Below are 23398 nucleotides of genomic sequence, written 5' to 3' on the forward strand. Positions count from 1 at the left end.
CTGTCAAATGCCTTCGCTAAGTCTAAGAAAATTGCAGTATATGCCTTTCCCTCATCTAACGTTCTTGTAACTTTATTATAAAAGGCTAGCATATTGCTAAAACAAGTGCACCATTTCACAAATCTATGTTGACTCTCACAGATAACATTACCTTCATCTGCCCAATGCTGTATACGGTCCCTCAGTACTTTCTCCAAGATCTTAACAACTACTGGCGACACACAGACTGGCCTATAATTAGACACTTCCAGTCTGTTACCACCCTTATGCAATGGCACTATCTTACCTGCCTTCCATTCCCTGGGCACCTTTGCCGAAGCCAGACTTTCATTGAAAAGCCAGGTTAAAGGCACTGTCAGTTCCCTAGCACATTCTCTCAAAACTCGTGGTGAAATACCATCCAGTCTCACAGCTTTACTGACATCCAGAGCACTCAGTATCTGAAACACACTCTCCTCCTGTACCTCTAAACCTCGAACCAGCCCTATCCCTCTAGCATTAAAACTGACTCCTCTAGGATGAAATACTCCAATGAAGTGTTCATTGAACAATTCCACTATGTCCTCTGCAGCAGTCACTCTATTCCCATTTTTTCCCACTATAACATTCTTCCACAGTCATTTCTCCTCCTACTGGCCACATAGCTAAATTTAAATAAAAACCTAGGATTTTCTTTGGATCTTAGAGCCAATCTCCTCTCATATTCCAGTTTCGCTTTCCTTACCACACTAGTCACTCTTCTGGCCTGTGTCTTATATTCGTCATGCTTCTCTTCACCTGTCTCCTTATATCTCTTCCATAGCCTCTTTTTCGCATGCAATTCCTGTTTAATATTGTTTGTCATCCACTTTACTCCAAATTGCGTCCTCTTCTTCACTCGTGGTATACAACTTACCATTGCTGCTAACAAATATTCTTTCACAATTTCCCACGCACTAATGATATCCTGGCCTTCCAATTCCTCCCTCCATGAAACTTCCCGAAGTTGACGTCTAAGACTATTATAATCACCTGCATTATAATTCCACATAAGTTCCCGTCTCTTTGATACTCCTGCATGTCTATTCATTTTTCAAGTCAAAACCATATGGTCACTCTCTCCAACTGGTGGGAGAGATGTCAACTCGGTTATTATCTAATTATGGAGGCAGCATAAGAGAAATGGAAATAACCAATTCCCATGAGGACCACAAAGACCAGGCAAGGCAGGTGACTTGATTGATGAGGGCAACTAAAGAAAGATATGAACAGTAGTTAGCTAATGAAGTCAAAAAGAATCCTAAGGAGTTCTTTCGATATGTAGCCAGCAAAAGAAAGAATGAACATGGAAGGATGACATTGATTGGAAAAAATGGTATAAAGACAGCTGTTGTGGAATGTGTGGTGGAGATAGTTAATGAGCAGTTCATAAAGGTCTTTCAATCTTGTGAATGTGACTTCATGTAGAGATTGAGAGCAGTTGATGATGCAGAAGAGAGACTGACTGTAAGTGAGCAAGAGGTGTGTAGGGAGTTGAGCAAACTAGATGTAAATAAGGCTATGGGACTTGATAATATATCACCACATATTCTGAAGTAATGTGCCAGGGAGTTGGCATTGGCCTTGACATATGGTTTTAATACGAGTCTTGCACTGGCTCAAGTTCCTAAGGAGTGAAAGGAGAGCAAGATTGTGCCACTTCATAAAGGAGGCGATAGAACTCAGGCATCAAACTATAGGCCTATCTGTGTGTCACGTGTTGTAGTTAAGTTGTTGGAGAAGCTTGTGAGTACTAGGATCCAGAATTGGGTTGACAACCAACAATGGTATAATCTTTGATGGACAGCATGGATTTGCTAAAGGAAGGTCATGTTTTAGTAATCTACTTATTACAATGAGGTGGCTGCTTCCATGAACAGAGGAGAAGGATACACAGTAATATACTTAGATTTCGCAAAAGCTTTTGATAGATTAATGCATGATAAGTTGATAGTCAAACTAGAGCCGATTGGGTTGGATATTAGATTGGTGCATTGGATTGGAGACTGACTATCTGATAGGTATCAACAAGTTGTGTATGGGGGAGCAATATCCAGGAAAAGGAAAGTTACTAGTGGTGTGCCTCAGAGGTCTGTTTTAGAGCCATTGCTGTTTAACTTGTATATTAATGATATTGGTGAAGGTTTGGATGGAAATACTGTATTCAGTTGTTTGCAGATGTTGCAATGTTGGGATGAACCATGAAGAGTAGAGAAGATGTTGTGGCCTTACAAAAAGACTTCAATAAATTGAGTGATTGGGATACAGAATTTATGCTTGGTGAGGATATATTGTCGGAGGTGGAGGAAATAAGAGATCTGGAGATGATAGTGGATAAGGATCTGAAATTTAAGGGACACATAGCCAAACTTGTGAAGACAACACAAAGGCTTCTGGGAATGATGCGGAGGACACTGACTTGTAGACGTAGGGAGATTCTTGTTCCATTGTATAAGGCAATGATTAGGCCACACATGGACTATTGTGCCCAGATTTGGTCACCTGGTTTTCAGAAGGACGGAAAGATGTTGGAAAGGGTCCAAAGTGACTGACTAAGGTAGTTTCTTCCCTCTGGAATGTCGAGTATGAGGAAAGATGGAGAAGATGCAACTTGCAGAGTCTGGTGGACTGGAGGAAGAGGGGGAGTATGATAGAGACCTACAAGTTAGTAAGGGGTTGTTATAGGATCAATGCTGGAGAGGTTCTACAGAAAATAGTGGGAGAATTAGAGGTCATCCCTGGAAACTGCATAAAGAGGGTGTGAGTAGGAGAGTGAGAAGCAGGTTTTTTTCATGCAGAGTTGTGAATGATTGGAATGCCTTACCTGAGATTTCATAAAGATTTCACAAAGGGTTTTGAGTGTGTTTAAAATTTTCACAAATTTTAAACACACTCAAATTCTCTGTCTGCAGAGAACTTGAGTGTCTTTAAAGCATGGTATGATGAGCTGTGTGCATTGGTGTGTTGGGACCGGCTCGCACGAGCTGGTTGTTAAAATTTTTCAAATTTAGTGAGCCAGTTTTTAAAATTGTTTTTAAGTCGGGCGAGCCAGTTATTAAAATTCTTTATGAAAGGATGAATGATAGTATATACTTTTTCTCATAAATAATTTAGGAGTATCTGTGGAGAAACATGTGCTCCATCAAAAGAATGGAGTACGTATTTGTCCCAAATGGGAACAATAAATGTTCTACACAGGCTTCTTTGAGAAAAAAATTCGAGAACATAATTTGTCAAAATCACATAGTCTTGTACAGGATTTATTCAGTAAATCAGCCATTAATGCTATTCCAAATTTAATAGAAAAAATAAATTCTAAACTGATTGAAATTACTGTGAAAATATTTAACACTGTCTATAGTTTAATAAAATGAAATAGACCCTTAGCAGATATTGAAGGGGCGCTATAATTGCAAATAAAAAACAGTGTTGACTTAGGAAATTGTTTACATATGCAGTATAGTGCTACAAATATTGCAGAGCATATTGCAAATGAAATTAGAATAAAAATATTTAAAAATGTGATCAACGAGAATTCTAAAATTTGCATTATAATTGATGAACCGTCCACAATTTTGAAAAGTACTTTAGTAATCTATTTACAATGTAGTGTACCATCCATCTCCAATCCAGTTATGTTGTTTGTTGCATTGAAAGAACTGATATCTACAACTGCAGAAAATATTTGAATGTCTACATTGAATCAATTTGGTTTTGATTATGAATATTTAAAAGCAAATTTAATAGCTTTTTTTTTTGTTCTGATGGTGCCAGTACAATGCTAGGCAGGAAGTCTGGAGTGGCTACCAAATTAATGGAAAAATTTCCAAAAATAATTGTTTGGCATTGTTTAAATCAGTTCCATGAAAGAACAGGACATGATATAACAGAACATGAAAGTACAGAATATGAAGAAACAGAACAATGAAAGAACGGAACTATGACAAATAGAACCATGACAAATCAGAACAGGGGAAAATAAAACATTTATTATTTATTATTATTATTATTATTATTTTATTACTGTCGTATCTCTATATGTTGTATAGATTTTTAATCACTGCAGGTCCTTTCGGCATAAAAACATCAATGTATAGTTCTACAACATTTAAATGAGCAAGTCCTTCACAGACCCCCCCCAATGGCTCCTTATCGGTTTTGTCAAAACTTATCTGGATGTACAGAATAATGGGATGAAACATTTTCGTTCTAGCAGAAATACAAATAAATCATGTGCCTACATTTCCAAGAATACTAAGTAATTACAGGGGTACTTCTTAAGAACTGAGCGGCTTACCAGATTATAGGATTACCAGGAATAGGTACCCTTTCACTCAACGGCCCTGATGTAGTTTCTAGTAAGTTTGCAATATAACACTTTTACTTAGTGACCTTTTGCATCTTCTGTTAGATATTTCACATGGTATTTGAATTTTTATTAGGTTACGTTGTGAAAATGTCTTAGCAATTGTATTGTCAGTTTGCCAGAATAAAAGGGTGATCCATCTTCCACATATTCACTGTAGACATGCAATTTATTTGCAAGGTAAGCATTCATATGCATTTATGATCATATCGGCAGTTACTTATCTGCCCATATAATTTACTAGTTAGTTTAGTACTATGACAAAGCTTGAATATAAAATTAATAATAAATTTATAACATAGATATTTCGAGTTATCTTGGTGTTGCACTACCAAGTGGTTACTTACACTTGGATTTGCCGATAGTTTTTCGGTATGAAACTCATAGATCTTAGTCCGAGTTCTTAGAGTTTCGCTTACTGGCAGTCAAACATCAAAAGATTTATATCTCCTTCATTAATAATAAATTTATTTTTTAACAGATCTATTATCATGGAATTTTCACTGACACAGAAAGGAAATCAAGTTCTACTGTACCAAGGATATGAATATATATATAGGGAAAACAAGAGTGGAGTGATTACCTGGAGATGCAGAGTCTACTTTGCCACCAAATGCAGGGCATTCTTGAGGACACAGGAAGAAAATATCATTGGAGAGGTCCCACAACACTGCCATGATTCTAATCCTCAAAAAGCTCAGGCAAACATTTTAAAGGCTAGGATGAAGCAAGACATGAAGGAAATTGGTGCAACTCCGAGGAATGTTATGGGAAATATTTTATCAGAAGTGAATAGGGATGTTTTGGAACACTTACCAAAGCAATCCTCACTCACGCGAAGTCTTTTTAAACATAAAGAAACTACTTATATTCCCAATCCAGCTACAACTGATTTTCCTACCCCAGAGAAGTATGCTGACCTCATTTTGTATGATACGGGAGCTGATGACCCAGAAAGAATATTGGCAATCGGGAATGATGATCTGCTCTCAGAATTAGACAAGGATGTCATTTATGGAGACGGAACATTTGATAAAGCACCTAGCATGTTTTTTCAGCTGTATACATGACATGCTAAGATTGGCAATTCATATTCTCCACATATTTATTTTCTTTTGCAAAAAAAGAATATGGATACATACAACAGAATGTTTACCATATTGCAACAATTGGTGTCCAATATAACAAACACCCCAAAAGATTCTGCTGGACTTTGAAAAAGCATGTATGTCTGCTACTCAAGTTGCTTTTCCAGAAGCAGAAGTAAAAGGGTGCTACTTTCACCTTTGCCAGAGTGTTATTAGGAAGATCAACAGTGTTGGCTTAAAGGAAGTGGACGAGTCTGATATTGACATGAAGCTGAAACTGAAGTCCCTACCTGCTCTCTCCTTTGTGCCAGTAACAGATGTAAGAAGAACTGTCTTTGACCAACTAGCTGCCACGTTTCCAGATGAGGATTAACTACAATGAAGTTGTCACATATTTCTTCTCAACCTACATCGAAGGAGTTGCAAGAAGATCACCTCTCTTTCCAATTAGAATATGGAATCATTTTGAGGCTGCTGCTGAGAGATGTCCTAAGACTACAAATTGTTGTAAAGGTTTTCACAACACCTTAAACTCATTGTTTCATTGTAGTCATCCATTGTAGCCAAGCATTTGGAGCCTATTAGATGGATTAAGATGAGATATAGCTTGCCAGCGATTATTATTAGCCACTGCCCATATACAGGTCGCCCAGAAGTCAGAAAAAAGAGGTATGAGACCCTTAGTGATCAAGTGGCAATAGTTGTGCAGGAATATCAAAATCAAGAAGATAAATTGAGGTTTTTATGCCAAATGGCCAACCTGCAGTGATTACATTTTTTTTTATATATATTTCTTTTATATTTTGTTTTATATAGATATTTCATTAATAAATAGATACGACATATTGAGATACGACACAAATAAATGTTTTATTTTTTCCCCTGTTCTGTTTTGTCATAGTCCTGTTTTGTCTGTTCTTTTTCCTCACTGTTCTGTTTTTTCATAGTTCTGTTTTTTCTTCATGTTCTATTTTTTCATGTTCCGTTTCTTCATGTTCTGTTTCTTCCGGTTACCATTGAAATCATGGGCTTCAGCTAGCACTTGATGATTCAATTACTGATATAAAACAAACAAATCATTTTAAAATATTTTTAGATAAAATTTATTCAATTTATCACCAATCAAATAGAACTTGCAGCTATAGCAAAAGAACTCAATATAGAGATTATTAAAATTGGGCGAGTTCTCGGGACCCAGTTGGCCGCATGTAGTTTGCGATCTGCTAAAGCAGTACGGCGAGCATATCCTGCTTTATATCAGCATTTTGCTCAGTCTGCAGTGTATACCAGTATGGCAAAAAGATTAACAAATATAAATCTTTTTAAAGATCTGGCTCTAATGATAGATATTCTCGAAGAATTTTCTTTACTTTCAATTGGCCTTCAATCCCGAAAAACAAATTTAACTAAAGCTCAAATGTTAATAATGCATACAATACATGTTTTTGAACTTCGTAAAAACAATCACAGAAAGCATGAGCAACAAATTAATGAGTTAATGGAATCTGACAAATATAAAGATATTCCATTTTATAACGACACAAAAATAATGTCACTTCCCAAAGAAAAATTGCTTGACAAAATTATTTATTTTATGAAATTGCGACTTTTACTCAGCGAAGCTAATAAAAATATCTTAGAACTATTCGATTCACCATATGGCCCTATGAAAAAATAAATTCACCTTGGATGGAAGGTGAAAGAAAATTAGATCAATTAATTGAAGTTTTGAAATACCAGATAAATAAAAATGATTTTCTAGATTTTGTGGATGACAACATAAAGGGAAAAACTGAATAAGTTCCTACAACAATTAAAACAGCTAGAAAAATAATTAACAATAAAGCAGTTAGCAGAGAAACTGAAAGAGGTTTTAGTTTAATGAACATGATATGTTCAAAACTTAGAAACAGTTTAACAGTTGAACATATTTCTGATTTCATGACGTTGATTCTCGTAGACAAGCTTATACGTTGGTTATGCATTATTAAAACACTGTGCGACTGCCCCAAATTTGGGAGGCCTACATCAGCAGACCTTCAGCCCAACAGCCAAGAACACCTACTTAGCTCGCTAGAGGGCACCATCAGGACTGTTAGGAGAACAATAGCTTCATCTCTTCATTCCCAGTTTCTGTGTTGTAGTGCCTACGTGCACGTAACTTTTTTTATAAGTTCCTTTAGAAGATGGCAACGTGACGTTGCCGAAATATCGGAAAATATTTATTAAAGTTTAATTTAATTTATATCCTTAACTACGTTGTTCAATTCCTTAAGTGTTTTAATGATTTCATGACGATTAATTTACTGGGCAAAGAATTAAAAGAATGGGACACTATACCTTTTGTAAATTCATGGATAAATAAATAATCACAGATACGAGGGTATGACAGAAAAAGGAGAAAAATATTAGTGAAAATAAAATTTTTGTTTGGAAATTATTATAAAAATTTTGGAAAAATATTGAATTATTGTTTAGTTTTGTTATTATCACAATTTGTTTCATGAAAGGATTTAAAAACATTCACTGTGTATCCTGCCACAGACCAACGCGAAATATTCGTTAATTAAATACCTTTAAATTTTTATTGTAATTTGCCGTCATATTGTAATTTCTCGTGAATATTGCCCTGGTCTATAAGAGGCTCACAGATAAGTATATGAAAAAACCTTAAAACATCATGATGACAAAATATTCTATGCCGGCTTGTCCCTCTTTCCCCACACTTTTTCCCTGGTCACATCAGCCCTGATTCTATACTTTGCGGGCCCTGTGTGAAATAGAATAGTGATGCCCCTCAAAGATAAAAAATAATTAGTTTAAGCACTTGCTTTGCCAGTGCAGGGCCCTCTACCTCTGCACAGTTTGCACCGGCCCTGGGTCACATAAAGCGAGCCGGTTGTTAAAAATTTACCAACACACCACTGGCTGTGTGTATGATAAAAGAACCTCCTAGATGAGTCTTTGACTCCATGGGGTATTGGGTAATGATAATAATGATAAATAGAATATAGCTTTGATGTAGGTATTTTATTTTATTTTATTTACTCATTTAATTTTTTTTCTTCCACTAGAGGTCAGTCCAGTAGAATAACTGTTCATCAAATCATTGTCTGTTTGGCATACTGTGTGAAATGTAATATAGCTTGTCTCTGTATATCTATGTTTATTCTCCAGATGACCTTAATATGAAGGTCGAAATGTCAGGAAATTAAAATTAAAATAATTATTTCTAACATGGTTGTAGCCTTCATAATTTGATTGAAATGAATGCTGATCACTGTGTAACACTAAAGCCAAGGATATAGTTGGTTGATGCTATAAGTATAAGGGAGAATATAGGTGGAATGCATTGGCAAATTAGCAATGAGTGCAGGCCTAGTAATTGCTTTCAGAAACTTCAACTATGGGAACATAGGTTGGAAGGAGGAATGGTCACAGGGAAGGAAGAAAATGGAATTTATACAGTTGCTAAGAGATAACTAAGAGATAAATGACATGTAATAGAGGAGAAGTGTGGTTTGAGAGTGCTAGATCTATTCTTAGCATCAGAGAGCTTAGTAACTAATGTAGCTACACTGCCTCTGCTTAGAGGAAAGTGATCATGTGGTCTTGACCTGTGAGATTTCAAAGCATACAGAATTTTCTGTTATGAAGGGCATATGTAGAATTACAATGCAAATGATTATGATAAAATGAGGAGTCAATTTAGAGCATTTCCATTCATAAAAAATTAAACCAAAGGGATTCTCAAGGAATATTTGAAGAAAGCAGAATAGAAGAGGCTGTGGACATTTGCAAGCATCCCATGAGCATGGATGCTTGTAAATGTTTTTTGGTGGGAGATGAATGCTATTTGCCAAATTTGAAACTACTTATTATATGCCTTGAAATATTTGGTTTCTAGAGTAGGGCTTCCAGCGTATGTAAAACAAATAAAAAATATAAAAGTTTGTTAATTGGCAGTGCAATACTTAGCCTAAAAGTATTGGCACTGCCACCAGCTCGTGAGAGTGAACATGAGGTACTTGTTTGGGAAGTGGTGAAACAAGAAAAGGTTATTGACAATTATAAGGTGGATGATTATGGGAAGCTCTGTAATCAACTATTTTTAGATGGGCTGTACAGAAAAGATATTGACAGTACATTGGAATTCATAAGGCAGTATCTGACACAAGCAATGTATAACTGAATACCAAGAATTGAGTGAGTAAATAGAGTAGGAGTGAAATGTATGAAATGAAATCAAGTAAGTTGCGAAAAAGAAAATGCTATGGAGGAGGTATAAGACAGTTGATGGCAATCATATCCATTAAGAGTATAAAGTGCAGGCTTGGAAGGTGATGAGCATGATAAAGAAAAAAAAGGTGCAGTGTGAGAGGAGATCAGCTGATCATGAGAAGGTTAATTCAAGGAAATTATTTCGTTATATGGCAAGCAAGAAGAAAAATTATTATTGCAGGTTGACACTGGTGGATGGTCATGGCAGCAGAGTGATAATAATAATAATTATTATTACATAACACCTCCAGGGAGTTCAAAGACTCATTGAGGGAGGGCACCTACTCTACAACTCTCTGTCTCCACCACTCAATCCACCAACTGCAACAAATCACGACTACTATCATCATCTACACCACTGCCATCTACCGCTCATCATCACCAGAAGTATTTTTGCAGATAATCACAAACATCCATGCCCAGCAGGATTCAAACCTGCAGCCTTTTGAGTGGAGAGCAGATATGCTGACCACTTGGCCAACCAGGCTAGTATTATTGAATGAGCACTTTATCAGTGTACATTATACTGGTGTAAATGATGCTGTGCAATATATATAGAAGGGAGGTAAGTATTAGGAAAATTGGAAGTGAAAGAAATAGAGGTGTATCAGGTGTTGATTGGGTTAGATGTTAATAAGACTGTGGGAATGGATGACATATCTGCACATATTGTTAGAGAATGTGCACAGCAATTAGCTATGTCCTTAACCTGGTTATTTAATGAAAGTCTTGCAGTGAATAAGATTCCGATGGAGTGGTAAGAAGGCAAAATATTACCACGCCATAATCATGGTTCTAGGACAAAAGTTTCCAATTATAGACCAGTCTGTATTACTTACTGCAACTGCATTGAAGGTGTTGGAGAGATTCATTAGGAATAGGATACATGATTGGTCTGATGGACATAGTATTCTCTATGATAGTCAGCATGGATTTGTAGGTCTTGTTTTAGCAATTTACTTGCATTTTATGATAAGGTAACTAGTGTGATACATAAGGGAGACGCATATACACTGATATTCATGAACTTTGCAAAAGTATTTGATGGATTACCACATAATAAATTGGTGTTCAAGCTGCAAAGAATGTGAATAGGCAGTATATATTGGTTAGATGGATTGGTGATGATTGGCTCCCTGAATGATACTGGCAAGTTGTGTATGATGAAGCAGTGTCTAAAAAAAAAAAGGATAATATGCTGCCCTATATGCACGTGACTATCTTTGTTATTCAGGTCATTTTAGTTTGGGTCTTCACTGAAGGTGTAGTGTTAAATTGCCTCTGATAATGCTAGCTTAAGCTAGCAAAACGTCAGCTGTAAATGGTTAATTTTAGATAGTAAATTATTTATTTGCATTCCAGTGTCTACTTAATTTTCTTTTCCAGAAACTTTGACCTGAATATTTATGGAGATATTAAAGGCATTTTTCATAAGAGATAGCAGCAAGTTAGTATGTTTGCATAAAATGGTGGGTAAGTAGAATGCATTGCCAAGAGAGAATGGGCACTTATTTAGGATGAGTGGCTAGTGATGATCCTCTGGACTCCATAGTGATTCCGTCATAATTATGATGTAGTAACTAGTACAGTCAACATTGTCCCTTTTAGTTTAAAAAAAAAGCCTAGCTATCCTGTCTAGGATGTGAGAAACCTTTATATGGACTTGTCAACCAAAGGGAATTAGCCAGTCTCTTATTGAGGCAATAAGCCTTTTTTATTATTATTATTTATTTATTTTCCCCCCTCTCCCAGATAGGCAGAACTTCAAGATCCCTATCCTGATCAATGTCTTCTGATGAATGACTTCATCAATGGAGATGTTATCACACCAAACTAATATTGAACTGACATCCATTTCCCCTTTCCCATGTTTCCAGCCTATTGAAATTGTTCTGTGAGTGTTGCATGTCCTTACATCCCTAATTATCCTGCCTATTTTCGCATCATCAGCAGACAGCTATATGTCTCTTTTAGATCCCTCTCAGTGTTCATTAATATTCAGATTGAATAACAGTGGATTAAAGACTGATCCATAGAGTTTACCACTGGCCACCTTAAATCTTGTCAACAGTTACATAACATCAGTGTTTGCACTACACTTAAGCAAAGGGATTATTCCATTCTTTTCACTCATGAAATCTTCCCTGTGCTGAGTCAAGTTACACAACCAGTATAGTAAATTCTTATTTAGTTTTATGCAATAGGTCTAGTACATCCTGCTCCTCATCATATAACTTAGTCACAATCTTCAGTGTTGATATAGCATTTAGGTTATTCTTTTGCAATCATTCTTTTACTTGAAGCATATGACCTCTTTTGAGTTGTTTCATGGCTTATAGAGCCAGTTTCTTTTCAGATAACTTTCCATGCAATACTTGTAACTTTTCTGTCTTGGGTTTTGTAATTCCATAACTGACATCATTCTTCTACATCTTTTTTTTGAGAATCACATGCTTAATAAGATTGTACATTCATGTCACACCAATACTATTTGTTCTTTTAACTGTAGGGATGCATTTCATTATTGCCATTCTAATGCAAGAAGCAGCTTGAAGTATTCCCATGGTATAAGAAACTGCAAGGGAAGAATGTCCATAGTTCACAAAAACAGTCAAAGGATTTTTTTTCAGGGAAGCAGTATTAGACTCCCTACCCAGAATCAGGAGGATAAATCAGGTGGGCGGTTAAGTAGAGTAGTAGTGTCATTAAGTAGAAACTGAGCCTTCATTGCTTAGCTGGTATAGATGAAGACCTATGGTCAGTAAGACTGGGTTCAAAGTGGTTAAGGCTATAATTACAGAAAGAGTAGAGAAGACTGTGATCCTCTATTGAGTGGGGTAGTACTGCTTTGTGAATGGGGAAACATCTTGCCTTGCCTTACTGTTCTTTGATGTGAGACATCAAAGAATAGTATACCTCCATAATGCTGTGTAAGAATGATAGAACACAGTGTCTTTTGATTCAAAAACACTCGAAAATGCCATGGAAAACCCATCTAAGCAATCAAACTTCCACCAATATGATTTACTTGAGCATTCACTGATTTGCCACCAGTTCCAGATTCCTTATTAGATGAAATAGAAACTGTAGCAACATTCAGCACTTCAAGCATTTGTTTTTAGCAATTCACAATTTGGTTTTTGTAGTTGAAACCACTGCAGTTGCTACTGAGCATGAACTCTTGTTATCTCATATGAAATCACTAAACAAGTCTCTAGTGCAGTGGTTCCCAAACTTATTTGGCTTACTGCCTTCTTTTCCAAAAAAAAAAAATTTATTCAGCCCCCCCCCCACCCCCTGGAAACTACTTTCTAAGACCTGACCAGCTCTACCTGATACATATAAAAGAAAATGTTATCTTATGAAAATCAGATCAGCAGTTCTCGAGTTTTAAGTGAACAGACAGATAGATACAGAAACAAATTTATGTTTTATTATGCATCTAGTAGAGATTTTTGAAGTTTGGAAATTAAGACACCTTGGAACTGAAATTTAAAACTATTTATTGAAATTAACAAAAAAAACATAATTGCACGTAAACATAGGACAAGTCAAGTCGGAGCTAAAAATTTAATAACACCATTAAAATTAAGAAAACAAACATGAATTGCACATATGTAAAAATCTCACATAAAATAGTAAATAATGATCAGTAATATTAAAAACAATCCTAATGAGAAGGATTTTAAGCGTGGTGTGCTGCTACCAATTTATTGATATTTGGCTCTATATTTATCAGCAGCATTCTTAAATCACTGCGATCAGCTATTTGCAGTCAGTTTCTTTTTTTTAGTTAAAAAGATTTGTGACTGCACTGAACCCACATTCCACTAAATATGATTTTGGAAATGCAATTAAAAACTTTTTTTACTACAGCTCACAATCCAAGAAAAAAATATGGGTATCTGCTTTTGCACCCAGAACTGTTGGTACCCATTTTTGAATTTTAATTTCCATTCCTGATTTGTTGTTGCTTCTATCAGTTCTTGTAATTGTCGTATAGAGCGCTGGGTTGTTTTTTTAAGTACTCACATAATGAGTCTTCAACATCCACTATTTCATCAATTCTTCATTGCACTGTATTATTACTCAAAGAAATTTTCTTGATAATATCAGAGGCTGGCTTGTGCAGTTCAGTGCATATGACCTCACTAACATCTGGTAGGATTAGTTCTTCACCAACATTATGTGGTTTTCCCGATTTAGCAATCAGTAAGGAAATGTTGTAAGAGGCATGCAACCCATCGTCATCTAGTTTGGATGCTGGTGAAAACATACCTGCCAATGTTGGTTGTTTCAAAACGTTTTCTCTAAAAACTTGAAAATACAATAAATCCTTATCTTTTTTATCAGCATCAACTTTTGTCAAATGTTCTTCTAGTGTTGAAGCCTTCACAGATTCATTTGAAAAACATTTTGGCAAATCTGGCACATTGGTAATGTTTGTTTGCAACTGAATAAAGCCGTATTTCAAATATTCAATATTATAGTCTACATTTCTTCTTTGATTCAGCCATGATATTATCTGTAAAAAAAAATTAATTTTACAAAATTGCTAGAATGCAGTTTCTCACTTACCAAAACCAAATTATTTTTACAAGAAAAGGCATAAAAATACTCATGTGAAACCTGCTGTTTTATTGGAACAACAATAATTTGCTTTGTGTGTAATCCGTGCAAGTAAGGTACTAACTAAGTATCAAATATGCACTAAGATTTTTATGCACTACATCAGATTGCTAACTGCTTGTCACACAATCCAGAAACAATCTAAATCTGGAATTATCAACAGGTTAGCACAAGAAGATTATTTAATATATTGCCAGATATTTCAGTTTGAAAATAACAAACTATCATCGGTGGCTTGTCAGGAAACAATATTTTACAAGGTAGAATACGAACAATTGATCATTCAAAATTAGAATGAGCCATGTGATGTTACATCGCTAATCACGATATCATCTCACTGTATTTTTGATGATTCTCAAAATTTTTGATAATAAATTTTTTTTCAGCACCTAATTTTTGTCCTTTATGCCTCCTTACTTCAATTCACCCCCCCGCCATTTGCTCATGAGGCCATTACCACCCCCCTTCCCCGGATCATTCTAGCACTCCCAGTGGGACAGTACCACCCATCTTGGGAACCACTGATCTGGTGCCTGTTTTGTTCAAACTGAATGTGTTTCTGCTGGCGTCTCCCATAAAAATATATCTTCCTGGAATATTGGCTGTACAATTTGCATGGTTTCTGTTTGTATCATATGCACTTTTGCTGAGATATTTTAGAATTTTTGGCAGTACAGCATATGCTAAGTACTTGGTATGTAGGAAACTGTATGTATGTATGTTGTGAAATGACGATTCACTTTCTCACACTACTTAATACATGTTTGCAAACTCTCTTGGGTGGGGTCACATAAAAAAAAAGTCAGCTGTTAGAGGAGTGACATCACACCTAATGGATGGGATCCTCTTCGAAGAATTTTTCTTTTCATAACTGTCCAGCAAAGCATCTTTATTTGAATGGATTAGCTTCTCAGCAAGTCCATCAAAAGCTTGGTATTTGGAAGAAGAACAAAAATTGTAATTACATCACTGATATAATCACATCTTTGGCCAGTAGGTTGTGGGTTCATATTTCTCTTGAGGCATGGGTGGGTGTTTCTTTAGGTGGTAGATAAATTTCATTCCTTGGTATGCTTAAAATTTCCATTGTCATGCTTATTAGATGTTTTAAGTGACTAGACAAAATTTCACGTTTGGTATCCAGAGCAGGGTTTTTGGAATGTCTAGCCTTAGCTCACCCATAGTATTAAAATGCCCCTGATTTAAAAAAGAATAGGGTTTTGTGATTTCTACTTGTCACTATAAATTGTTAATGACTGCATCTGTAATCCCATGGGCGAAGGTTTTGTATGCACTTTCCCAAATGAAATCCAATTGCTAATATCTGCTTCAAATGACAGAAGTGCAAACATTGCATTACCCAAGATAATTTTCAGGTCAAGAAAGATTTGTGTCCACGGCAATCATTTGATGGAACTTGTGGCATTGAGATTTATTATTATGTGACACCCCCAAGGAGTCTAAGGACTCATCGGGGGACTAAGGACTCCACTACAATTCACCACCTCCCTTACTTAATCCTCCAACTACAGTACCCTACCATCAACACACAGTGCCATCCACCACCATTAGTATATATTGTCTGTAAATTGTGTGTGGCTGATTTGCCTTTGCCTGTATGTGAGATAAAAAACCTGAGTTTCTGAGAGAAAAATCCTTGTTGTCCCCCATATGAGATCCGCTAACTCACCTTCGATTGAAAACACCCATATAAAGATTTCTCTCATCACAAGAATCAAACTCACTTCCTTTCCAATTGAAGGGTGTCATGTACCATTGTTCTTCTAGTTGCGTTATGTAGGTCAGTAAATTCTTGAATTTGATGATCATGAAAAAAAAAAAATTAAGAAAGTTTGCCTGATAGAACTTTTATCCATTAGAATGAGATAATTCATTTTGTACATTAAATATTGTTAAATTAATGTTTAAAATTAATTAAAAGCTTTATATCTTTTATCATATTATTCATATCATATGTATTATTTATTATAGGCAGCATTTTCTAGGATCTCATCATTATGATGGTTCAGATTTATTTTGTGCTAGTCAAGGTGGTTCACAATCCCATAGTTCTAATGTGGAATTTTCACAGCAGTTTGATTCTCAAGATCTTTTCTCACAGCCTCTGAAGTCTAGTTCAAGTCATGAACCAGAAGTAAGCATATATGTATATTAGTAATGCTATTTTATGAGAGGAAAAAAGTGAACAAATGCATTGTGTGATGAAAACATGATCCCTTTTTAAGATTTAAATTATTGTAATAAAAAGCTAATAGAGTAGCTATGCATTTATTGTAATGCTAATACTACTACTACTACTAATAATAATAATAATTGTTATTAATAGTAGTAGTATTATTTTGATCTCCAAAAGTCAAAAGATTTATTGTGAGAGGTACATGCTGTCACACACAAAGCTCATCAGACTATGCTTTAAAATCATTCAATGTGTCTGCATTCACAGGCAATACATTTACATTCCACTCACTAAACATTTCGGTGCAAAGAATCTTCTCATTCCTTCTCATACCAGCTTCGAATGTGGCAGTCTATCAAATGCCTTTGCAAAATCTAAGTATACCACTGTATATGCATCTCTTCAGTCCAATACATTCATTACCTTCTTATAGTACATGAGCAGATTTTAAAATATGACTTCCCTTTAAATTATGTTTTACAGATGCTGACAAAAACAGAGAATACTGCTGTTATCAACCTATTTCTATACACTCTCTCTCACTAACCTCTCCAATATTCTAAGCACAACTTCAGATACACTGATCGGTCTATAATTTGTAGTCACCACCTTATCATCCACTTTGTGAAGTGGAACAGTTTTACCACAACTTTCCATTCCCTTATGACCTGCACTGTTGTAAGACTTATTTAACAGGTGTGTCATGGCATTAATTTTTCATATATCTCGTGCCCACTCATAAGTATGCCATCATCTTCTCCCATTTCCTGTACACTTCAGCTTCTCTTGATCTCACACTGTTAAGGATGAAGTTCTGATGAGTTGTTCTCAACTGTCCTCAACAGCAGTTATGTCTACCATTTCCTCCATTAACATCATCCATAATCGTTTGTCTTTTTACTTACCACATATCACAAAAACTCCCTAGAATTTTTCTTGACCTGATTTGGGTAATTTCTGATAATACTGTACTTTAGCTGTCCTTACCAGAGTCATCTTTCTAGCCTGTTCTTTATGCTCTTTGTGCAACTGATTATTACCATTATTCGTCTTGTTCTAGCTCCACAGTACCTTCTTCTTCTTCCAGATTTCATGCTTAAATCTTTCATTCATCCATTTGACACCTATCTTATACAGTCTTTTGATCTTTGGAATACTTTCACACATTGATGTTGTTAAATATCACTTCACATCTTACTTCCTATGTTATTTTGCTTATATCACTTATTAAACTTCCTTCTAGCAACAGTCTCTCCATTTAAATGTAACCTATCACTTGTATGAATCCATTCTTCCCTTAAATGCATTCTATGCATTGACAAACTCCACTCCACTCTGCTCCCTCCTCACACAGCTCTGCTGACATACTATTCATGAATCTTACTCTGTCTCAAATCCTCACTATCATACCTTGGCAACACCCTGACTATCTTTCTACCACTCTATTATCTTTCACTCTCTCCTCAGTAACCTCCTGATCCATCCTTACATTCTCCATAATAAATTTAGTTTAATCCTTTATCCAAGTGTGAGCAAACAAAGTTTGCGCCTGAAAGTATCTTCAGGACTGGGGTAAGGTGGTACAACACCAGGCCAACTCGTTGCAAAGGTGGAGCAAGACACCAACACTCCTATCTCAGTATCTCCTATAATGCAAAACATGTATCCTTGCGGATATGCCTAATGTTATGCATTAAGGGAAGGGCCACTACCCAGACTAGTTTCGACCTTTATTGAGGTCTCTTCAGTGGGAGCCAAGCCCAAGTGGAGATACCAGGCAGAAGCAATCCCTTATTGCATAACATTAGACATATCCGCAAGGAGATGTGTTTTGCATTATGGGAGATACTGAGATAGGAGTGTTGGTATCTTGCTCCACCTTTGCAACGTGTTGCCCTGGTGTTGTACCACCTTACCCCAGTCCTGAAGATACTTTCAGGTGCAAACTTTGTTTGCTCACACTTGGATAAGGATTAAACTAAATTTATTATACTCTAACCAAGTGAAAAATAAACTTTCAACCTCTTTCTCTAAATCCAGAGTAATTTATTAAAAAAAGGGTGGCACACCAATTGGCAACTCCTATAGGTAGAGATGACCTGCTAATGCTTCTGCCTGGTATCTCCACTTGTCTCCACTTGGGCCTGGCTCCCACTGAAGAGACCTCAATAAAGGTCAAAACTAGTCTGGGTAGTGGCCCTTCCCTTAATGCTTAATGGATAAAGGATTAAACTAAATTTATTATACTCTAACCAAGTGAAAAATAAACTTTCAACCTCTTTCTCTAAATCCAGAGTAATTTATTAAAAAAAGGGTGGCACACCAATTGGCAACTCCTATAGGTAGAGATGACCTGCTAATGCTTCTGCCTGGTATCTCCGCTTGGGCCTGGCTCCCACTGAAGAGACCTCAATAAAGGTCAAAACTAGTCTGGGTAGTGGCCCTTCCCTTAATGCATAACATTAGACATATCCGCAAGGAGATGTGTTAATGCTTCTGCCTGGTATCTCCACTTGGGCCTGGCTCCCACTGAAGAGACCTCAATAAAGGTCGAAACTAGTCTGGGTAGTGGCCCTTCCCTTAATGCATAACATTAGACATATCCGCACGGAGATGTGTTTTGCATTATAGGAGACATTATAGGAAATACTGAGATAGGAGTGTTGGTACCTTGCTCCACCTTTGCAACGAGTTGCCCTGGTGTTGTACCACCTTATGTTGGCCCTTCCCTTAATGCATAACATTAGACATATCCGCACGGAGATGTGTTTTGCATTATAGGAGACATTATAGGAAATACTGAGATAGGAGTGTTGGTACCTTGCTCCACCTTTGCAACGAGTTGCCCTGGTGTTGTACCACCCCAGTCTTGAAGATACTTTCAGGCACAAACTTTGTTTGCTCACACTTGGATAAAGGATTAAACTAAATTTATTATACTCTAACCAAGTGAAAAATAAACTTTCAACATCTTACATTCTCTTTATGTCCAAACAAATAATTTGTTCTAACAACTATTCTCTTACTTGAATACTCTCATCCAAAGTATCAGTTGTCCTGCTAATCCTCCTGGAAAACAGACCTTGTGGAACCTCATTTACCACACTGCTATTCTATGAAAAAATATTGCTATGTCAATCCAGTAATAACCCCCTCAGTAACGTATATGTTTCAATCATATCCCCATTCCTTCTTATATTCACAAAAACTCTGCAAATTGCATTCCTCCAATCTGTTTTCATATCCCAGATTTCAGTGACCTGACACTGACTTAGTGAATTACTCTGGACTCTAAGATATCCTTCTTCCCCGTTGAAAACCAGGTAACCAGATCTACACACCCTAGTCATATGTAGCCTGATAAAGGCATTATACAAAGGAACCATAATCTCTATTCTTCTACATGTTAATCCTCCTCATCATAATCTAAATCATAATTTTAGCACTACAAAGTCTCTGTCCACCACCACTCCCATATCTCTCATCTCCTCCATCTCCTTCAAAATTTACCCATTAATTGTATACTCTGCATCTCATCATTGCCTATGAAATTTCAGGACGTTACATGTTGTAACACTGAACTGTTAGCTCCACTCATGGTCTGTTTAGATCCTCCTGTAAGTTTACATTTGTCTAGTCCACGTAGTTCTTCCCAACTTTTTATCCATCAGCAAACAGCTGCAAATCTCCAGTTATGCCCTATCCCAATATCATATTAACATACAAGATAACAGGGATCTGTTTTGGGACTGTATGTTAATATGATATTGGGATAGGCACAACTGGAGATTTGCAGCAAAACTCTGCAAATTGCATTCCTCTAATCTGTTTCATATCCCAGATTTCAAAGACCTGACACTGACTTAGTGAATTACTCTGGACTCTAAGATATCCTCCTTCCCCTTGAAAACCAGGTAACCAGATCTGCATACCCTAGTCATATGTAGCCTGATAAAAGCCTTATACAAAGGAACCATAATCTCTATTCTTCTACATGTTAATTCTATTTTGAGATTTGCAGCAACATCTGCAAATCTCCAGTTAAGCCTATCCCAATATCACACCACACTATTATCTTTCACTCTCCTCAACCTCCTGATCCATCCTTACATTCTCCTTATGTCCAAACAAATAATTTGTTCTAACAACTACTACTTATTCTCTTGCTCGTATACTTCTCATCCAAAGTATACATACAAGATAACAGGGATCTGTTTTTGGACTGTATTAACTTACGGTCCCAAAACAGATCCCTATACCAATGTTAGATCCTGAATGAAGGATTTTCTAAGAAGTTGTTCATTCAGAATCTAACATGAAAATTCTAACTAATTTAAGATAATACCTGCACACCAGCAGAATGTAATAAGACCTTGTTTGTGTATAAGAGAATGCGTATTAATATGTGAATTGTATTAGAAATATTTGTAGTCAAAAATGGAAAACTAAACTAGAGAATTGTGTACAAATTAATATTTCCATGTAAAAGAAATATTAGGTAAAATTTGTGCCTATTAAGCTATCTCAAATAACATAAGTCACCAGACAGGTAATGAGTAACAGTGCAAAGGTCACGTCTGAAACGCACACATTGGTCGTAACGCTGGAGGTTACAGCGTACGCAGAAATTAACATAAGCGTGCTTTCCTCGAAGACAGCACTTAACAGCAATAGGGAGAGTAAAGATCATCTTAAGGGCATTAAAACTAAGGATCGTGCAAAAAAAAAGGATACAGCAAAAAAGAGGGCACTAGAACATAGAATGTAAAGCAATGTGTGCCATATTGCGAGGCTTTTTGTTCCGGATTTCATCTCGAGGATTCTTGACCGGTGGTTGGAGAAAGGATGAGCCAGGGTTCTATGATGTCAGACAGCAGGCCATTTTTTCCTGATTATGCTGAACAAGATTCCACATGGAGCCGTACGTGAATCATCAGCCTATGCAGAAATCGTGCCAGCCGTTGGATGTCCCATTGGAAAGGAGCGGAGATAGTCCTCAGTCGCGGAAGAAAATAGTTCGAGTCTGGCAGCAGTAGAAAGGACGACATAGCCAAAAGCCAGGCACTGAGATTGCCGATCGAAGGATGACCAGAACAGCACGTGGTAGTTAATACACCTTCGGAAAGAACTGGGTAATGTAGAAGTGATAGAAGATTGAAATTTATGTTTGATTAAGTAATGTGGACAATCCTTTAGAGAACTTGGATAAGATTTCGTATTTGAGACAGCAAATTCTGTTGGACAAGGAATTGCCAGGAATGAATCTAGTTGTACGTGACTGAAGTAATAAGTGTATTTTGTTTAGTAAATAAACTTAACTGAGAAAGCTACAAGTTGTATAATATATACTCTATGATTAGCATGCATGAGAGAATCTTAATTTAGTGTAATATTGTTAGTGCTTTCTATTGTTCTGTGTGATTAACAATTTGATCCATCTAGGTGAACTTGATTAATTTAGAATTGTTTAATTATCTTAGCATGAGATTTAGAAGTTTTAGTAATTTGATTGAATTTAGTTGTAATTTTCATATAGTTCCAATAAACATGTTTTATTGCATATTCCTGAGTCATGCCTGAATTCGAGATATCAAATTATCACTTATAAAATTAGAACCATAGCGGGAGAAATTTTAGATATATATGTTTAAGTAATAGATATCTACCGATATCTAGTTAAGTGTGTGTTAGAGTGTATGCCAGTGAATCTAGGAATATTTCTCTGAACTTGAATAAAATTCCAGTTATAGGATACTGGCTGGTGCAGTATAGATATAAATTTGCCAGTATCTGAAAAGGAAATATCCCTAGGTGGAATCTAGTTAGGCTACACACAAGAAAAGATAATAGAGGTTAATGAAGTATATAAAATAAGAAATTAGAGAGAAACAACAATATAACGAAGAATATAACAATTGCGCAGCAGTCGACAGGATGTGTTTAGGGCCCCTAAAATTTAATTGAATAGATCCTAAAGCACTGTAAGTTGGTCTTGAACTCGCGTCAGGCAGTTATTGGAATTGAAAATTTTGAGATCTTCCCCAGAAGAGGAAGCCCATCTGAGATGGTTGGCCTTCCAACAGTTTAGGGTTGGCCTGTGTGATGATTTAAGGAGGTAATCTTTAAGAAAGGGGGCTCAGGAATTGGATAGATGTTTGGCTCTAGCCATAAAAAGAGAAAAGATAGTAGCAGAGATGGCTCAGGCCTCACTTCTAAGGATTCAAATTAAAGGAAAACCAGAAAAGAAAAAAAAACCTTGGTGGGGCCCAGAACAAACAATTATTCCAGAAGGGAATTCTGGCTTACTGGCATCCAGTGTGTGTGAAGCGAGTTTAGCAAAGGCCGAATGTAAGATAACAATGAAGAATGAATCAAAAATGGGAGGGGAATATTAGATGCAATCAGTTTTATTAGCAGAAGTAATAAAGGAATGGCCCTTGCCCCTGGTAGAGGGTTCAGTTGAAGGAGTCCCCTGTAACTTTCTCTTTGACACTGGAGCTAACATATCAGTGGTTCCAATACAATTATTTGGGGATCTCCATACCAATAGCCCTGATAGCTTCACTGAAATGTGTAAACCCATTAAGATCATGGGTATCGCCAAAGTTGAACTCTGCTCAACATTAAAGGTTATGGCTTCGATCTCCATGCCTTGCTTCCTGTTTGACTCCACACACGAATTGGTGGTACTTCCACAAGTAGCAGACACTAGTAGTCAAGTAATACTGGGTCTCGATTTTCTAGAAAAAAATCGATTCATGTGTGACTTTTCTACTAAGACACTGTCCTTGTGTGGGAAGAGATATAGGCCAAAGTGCC

The 23398-nt window shown here is 36.4% G+C and overlaps 1 protein-coding gene across 1 annotated transcript in view; it reads left to right on the forward strand.

Moving 5' to 3' along the window:
• The window catches only part of LOC150109229 (uncharacterized), a 262055-nt gene that overhangs the window by 12706 nt on the left and 225951 nt on the right, over nt 1–23398 (forward strand). Inside the window, exon 3 of the mRNA XM_090401900.1 lies at nt 16375–16537. Within this exon, the coding sequence (XP_090258026.1) occupies nt 16375–16537 (163 nt within the window). The remainder of the gene's footprint in view (nt 1–16374; nt 16538–23398) is intronic.

This window comes from Typopeltis vanoorti, chromosome 2 (assembly GCF_054136105.1).
Source record: "Typopeltis vanoorti isolate ZY-2024b chromosome 2, IOZ_Tvanoo_1.0, whole genome shotgun sequence".
In the NCBI taxonomy this organism is placed as follows: domain Eukaryota; kingdom Metazoa; phylum Arthropoda; class Arachnida; order Uropygi; family Thelyphonidae; genus Typopeltis; species Typopeltis vanoorti.